Genomic DNA, 6,000 nt, shown 5'->3' on the forward strand with positions numbered 1-6,000 from the left:
GTTATACAAAAATGACTGTGGAAACCTAGAAGAAAAACACACCTTGATCCTGACTTTTGGTCCTTTTTTTTTTTTTTAAATGATAAAAATTTCAGTGGTATTACATTGGAGGTAGCCATTCTTAACAGTACCCAACTAAGCACTACTTGACTTAAGTAATGAAGCATTTTTCAAGGGTTGCTATTATCCTTTGAAGTTCCATTGTTAATCTCTTTCCCTCCTCCTGTCCTATTACACTTGCTGTAGCATGGTTGTCTCTGAGCCAAGGAAGTCTATAGGAGATGCCCAGTGAAGTCAGCAATATAATCTTCCATCAGTTAACTTTATCTGTAAGCTGGGGTCTTCTGATGGGATTGTCAGACATTCTCCATCTATGAAAATTCCCAGATTAAACCCAGTTGTGACCTGGGTCCCAAGCATGCAATATATTTTGATGTTTGCACATCTTAACTAAAAAAAAAAAGGGGTGGGGCATATAACCAAATACAGAAGCTTGTAACTGAATTACAGCGTATATTAGGCAATTCTTCTTATTTCTGAAAGCGGAGTAAAACACTTGCTAATTTAAATTTGAGAATAGGGTTACTTTGGCCAGTGCATTAGCCTAATACACCTTACAGCTTTGACATGAGTATGTCTTATGAAATCTATAATGAGTAACTTTTATCATTGTGTGCTAGAGATCACACATTCTCCAAATGATTTTTCACTTTGAAACATTTTCATTCTTCCATAGGATCCAAAGGAACGTTTAGGCTGCCATCCTCAAACAGGATTTGCAGATATTCAGGGACATCCATTCTTCCGCAATGTTGATTGGGATCTGGTATGTAAACACTGATGTGTGTGTTCTGTTATATGCAGTATAACCCTGATAGCTTGTCTTAAGTGAAAGTTAAAAGGGATGCCAAATTTGATACCTTCATAATTTTTTTAATTATATTGTGAAGAGAGGATGTGGATTCCATTAACCCTTTTACACACAGTAACCATAGACATTAGATTAATTAATTTGCTGGAATATTTGTAAGAGATACAAATGAGAAATTTAAGTACTCTTTTCAGAACTCAGTTCTTTTTTTAAACATAAATATAATCTCTGATAGGCTGTTACTCATACTTACTTTAAATTATTTATAGATGGAACAAAAACAGGTGGTTCCTCCATTTAAACCAAATATATCAGGTGAATTTGGTCTGGATAACTTTGATTCCCAGTTCACTAATGAACCTGTCCAGCTCACTCCAGATGATGAGTAAGTAACTCAAACTTAAGAAAACCTTTTTGAAAAAAGTTTAGTAAATTATAAAGGTGCAAAGAGACGTTTTGCTAACACAAGCACAGGTGCTGACTTTCCAGTGTGCTGGGGGGTGCTCAACCCCTGGCTCTGCCCCAGACCCTGCCTCCATTCCACCCTTTCCTCCAAGGCCCTGCCCCTGCCCCCTCCCCCAGCACGTTGCTCCCTCACTCCTTCCCCTCCCTCCCAAAACCTCCTGCATGCCACGAAACAGCTGATCATGGTGGGGAGAGAGGGGGAGGTACTGATCAGCAGGGCCTGCTGGTGAGCCACAAACACTGACGGGGGAAGGAGGGAGCCGATAGGGGGGCTGTCAGTGGGAGCTCAGCACCCACTGAGTTGGTGCTTATTAACACAAGCCATATTTTGCAGTCTGGTCCATCTTTAAAACCAAGATTTTGCGGTTGTTTTAATTTCATCATTTGATTTCTTGGGACACTGCAGTCTAAGAATTTGTGTCTCAGACACTCTTGGTATTTGACAGGAAAAAAGGGTGGTGGTTTGTTTTTTTCCAGTTGTGTTAGATTTAGAGTTACCTTAACAGGATTGAAAAGTCCCATTCAGATGCTGGTTAACTCAGATGAAGCTGACAGTGTAGCTTAGACTTCCCTGCTGTCCCAGTAGGGCCTGAGGGAGAAAATTCAGTCACAAGTAAGATTTGCCTTTCCTGCCTCCCTTAGTAATTAGCCTAAAACAGACTGCTCTCTTTATTTTAGGAGCTTGAGGACTTTCTATAGTATTTAATGAAATAACTTTGGAACATTATGCATGAATAACTTGTAAGCACTATCAGCTGATACAAATGTTCCATAATGATTATTGTTCAAATATTGAGGACGTCTTACACGACTTAAAGACTGACAGCCTGACTCTCCCCTCACGCTTATTGTAAAGAAGTATCTCGCTTGAGATAGTTAAGTGAAGATACACTGATGAGAGGAATAGTAACTAATTGCTTAATTTTTTAAGACACCATCCATTCTAGAAGGGCTTAACCTCACAGACCTAGGAAAAGTGCTGTGCCAGAAGGACCTAAGGGCAGGAGAAACCAAGTCAGCTGTCCTAAATGGAGCCAGCCTCATACCTTCTTTCCTTGAAGTTTGGAACACCACCTCTGTATGCAGTGTCCAGCCCCCACCTCTCTTTAGTAAAGACAGGGACAGCAGCAGCCACTGGGAGGGCAGAACATAGTTTGAAACCAGAAGTAACTTTGTGTTTAGAGGCTGGCAGAGAAATAAGTTAGTGTGAGACAATTTTGCTGCACTGAGATTGAGTGGCCGGGCCTACTTTGGTGCCTGGATGAAGACCAGAACAGGGCTGTTGCCTGTTCTTTTATGCATTTGTTTGTTGCTCACTTCCCTGCAACTTCTTGATTCCAGTTCCTCAGAGCACTGTGAAAGAATGTCCTCCTTTGGGTTCTAAAGTTTAAGACCAACTCTTTATGCTTTAGTTTCTTAATCCTTTTTATACAACTTTGATATTCTGAGTAATATTGCAAGGAGCAATTTTGTGTTAATGCAAGATACTAACTAGTTTTTATTTTAACAGTGATATTGTAAAGAAGATTGACCAATCTGAGTTTGAAGGCTTTGAATATATTAATCCTCTTTTGATGTCCGCTGAGGAATGTGTCTGATCTTTCGTTTCTGGACTGTGCCATATATTGCATCTCACTTGTTTTCTGCATGGATAAACAACTTGCCATTTGGTTGCACTTGTATCAAATGAAAAACATTTTACGTTTGCCACCAACTGTGGAGTCAGAGATTTTTAATCTTGGTTGTTACAACTTGCTATCATGCTGAACTTTTTGTGTTAGGTTGCAAAACAAATTGAAACGTTAATCTACCAGCAATCTTGCCAAAGTCTAATTTTAATATAGAAGCAGCCATTGGTTGCTAACTCTCAGCTAGTGGATTTTTCAGTTTAAACTGCTGTAAGTAATGTAGCTGTCTGCTTAAAGAAAAATCTTACTGCTTCAAGAGCATGTGTTGCATTAGAGCACATAATGAAACAGCATTAAAAGCCATTAATACTTGCATTTTAACAGCAAGACTGACAAGACTTCAGTTCTGGTAACTTCTAAAGCCTCTCTCCTCCAACCTTGCTATGTACACTGATTTTTCCACATTTACAGTTGAACCTGTAGTGTTTTCCCCATACACTGAAATGACAGTAGGACAGCAGTTCCTTAAAACGGGTAGAGTGAAGGAGAGTGGCAGCGTTCTTGGACTACGGAACATTGATTCTGTTCCAAGAGAAGATAATGCTCACGTAATTGAATAGATTCCACTCCTGACCTACTTCTGATTTATAACTGGGGGTAACGCGCACACACTTGGGTATGTGAAAAGTGAGTGCCTTTCCAAGCCTGTCCCTTTCAGCAAGGGCTGTCAGTGATGTAATGTATCAGTTTTAAATGAGTGGAACTCACTTCATACTTCTTTTTTTGAAAGGAAAAAAAATCTGCATAGAGAATTCTTTTTAGCAGAAATGGGCAGCTAATATTCAAGAATGTAGGACCTCATGCTATTTGTTCCTTAAGTTTTGGTAGATCTGAAATGGTTACCTTACAGCTACAGCTTAGCTAAGGAGAAAACAGTAAAATTAATAGAATCTTATTGCCATGCTGTTGGAAAAGCGTTCCATCTTCCCAGTGGAAAAAAGAGTGCATGTTTTTTATTCATGTAACCCAGTATCTGAAAAGTGGAAGGGCTAGCCACAGTGACTCCTGAACGTTTTTTGGTGTTTTTCAATTATGAATAACCTCTTCCAAATCTTAGGTCTCCACAATGGACTCAAAGTAACTGGCTGAAAAATTGGAATAAATGAAAGTAATTTAAACAAGAAGTGACTTGATTAGAAGTGAGATTCTTATAAATGTCCATATGGATAGCTAAATAATCAAATTATTGTTTTGAATCTTTGAGGGCTATATTGGCTGAAGAGATGCCAAATGTTCTTATGTTCAAATATATATTATGCTTGGTTTTAAAACATTTGTAAGGAAAAGGGATGTTAAGAGACAGTGAGTCAAATCTATATAAATTCTCCTATAAAAGGCTTAAGCTAAACTGCTAAGTATTAGTAAAAGCAGACTTAATAGGACACTATTCTGAAAACACAACACACCTTAGGGCTTGTCTACACTATGCTGGCAAAGCACATTGGGGGGTGATTTGTAGAGTGCACTAATATTCTGCACTGTGTACACCCTGCTGGCGTGCTCTAAAAGGTACCTAGTTTGCATTGATGTAGTTGCAAGAGCCATGTAGACAAGCCTTTAGCAAGAGTTACCTAAGGTTAGTGAGCTTCCCCTCTGCTGCTGTTTTCCTTTGAACACTATAGTGCATTGACACTATAATTTCAGTTTTGGTGGTGTGAATTATCTTTATTTGCATACTTAAACTGTTTTGGACACTGACTTAGTAGCTTTAATAAAAGAGATTGACACTACTTGGTACATGCCCATAGTACAGTACCTAGGCCACTTTTGTTTACAAGATACATTGTAGGACTAAATTTTAAAAAATATTAGGCTACATTTTCAAAACAGACAAGCTGTTTTGGGTGCCTCAACTTTTGGGAAATACTGAGTCCCCCCAGGTCTCATGCAAATAATGTTCCTGTAAGATGTCTCAAACTGGGCTCTTAAAATCAGAAGCTGCTATTTAGGCTTTAATCTATTTAAATCTTAAAGGTTTTTTTCACTACACAAGTTAAATTTGGGATAATCTTGACGTATTTAGCCTTTGACTTGTAAAGTCGTCATCTGTATAGAAGTCTGGAATTTGTTGGTATTAAACTCAGGCTGCTATCAATAAGGAATGAACTGAGCTCTATACAGTGACTTAAATTCATAGGATATTCAGTGCAAAACAGTTTTAGATAGGGAATTGTATTTTCAGATTTTCATCATATACATAAAGATAAATGGAATTCTCACTTTGAAGTTTTTGTGCTTGATGCAAAAACATTTTTTATAGATAATGTTACAGAAGATACACATCTTTTTATTTATGTATTTTAACCTTAAGATCTGCCTTCTGTTTTAGTATCAACTTAGTTAACAAAAAAAGTGATAAATATTTTAAATGATTGTCACTGCAAGTCTGTTTACTTTCTCTTCTAAACTCTAAGTGCCATGACATTAACTGTTAATTTTGTTAAGTTAAATGTGTAGAGACTGTCTCAGCATATTTAGCAGGGAAATCAGGCATGGACAGTCAAGTACAGTAGGTTATATCTTGTAAAGATAAACTGTCTACATCAGGATCATGTGTTTATGTGGAGTAACCTCATTTTGTATACAAATTGGATTCTGGGTACTCTTCTAGTTTAATAGTGTTGCTATTGTATTTTTCTGCTTCACCTAGAACACTATTTTGAACATTATACTGTGTAATCATTTCCTGTATTTGTGTACATACTTTTTTTACTTTAAATAAAAAAATTATATTAGGGCTCTGAATATTGTATTAACACTAGTATAACTCGAGGGATGATGGATAGTTACATGAAACTGGACTGTATGCTGTAGTTGGAACCTCCCTATAGTTTTATCCAAGTCTCTTCTGCAAGCAGTCCCACAGCACACTGACTTGCATTTCAGAATTATGTAGCCATAAACCTTCACCCAGGGAAATCCTGAAATAGTGACCCAACAAAAGAATCAAGTTTGTGTGCAAGAGGAAGGAGCAAG

At 37.7% G+C, this 6,000-nt stretch overlaps 1 protein-coding gene across 1 annotated transcript in view; it reads left to right on the forward strand.

Moving 5' to 3' along the window:
* Positions 1-5,769, forward strand: part of PRKCI (protein kinase C iota) — a 54,455-nt gene extending 48,686 nt beyond the window's left edge. The window contains exons 16-18 of the mRNA XM_050965946.1: positions 737-826; positions 1,141-1,256; positions 2,847-5,769. Of these exons, the coding sequence (XP_050821903.1) occupies positions 737-826; positions 1,141-1,256; positions 2,847-2,934 (294 nt within the window). The 3' untranslated portion in view covers positions 2,935-5,769. The remainder of the gene's footprint in view (positions 1-736; positions 827-1,140; positions 1,257-2,846) is intronic.
* The last annotated feature ends 231 nt before the right edge of the window (positions 5,770-6,000 follow it).

Source organism: Gopherus flavomarginatus, chromosome 8, assembly GCF_025201925.1.
Source record: "Gopherus flavomarginatus isolate rGopFla2 chromosome 8, rGopFla2.mat.asm, whole genome shotgun sequence".
Classification (NCBI taxonomy): Eukaryota; Metazoa; Chordata; order Testudines; family Testudinidae; genus Gopherus; species Gopherus flavomarginatus.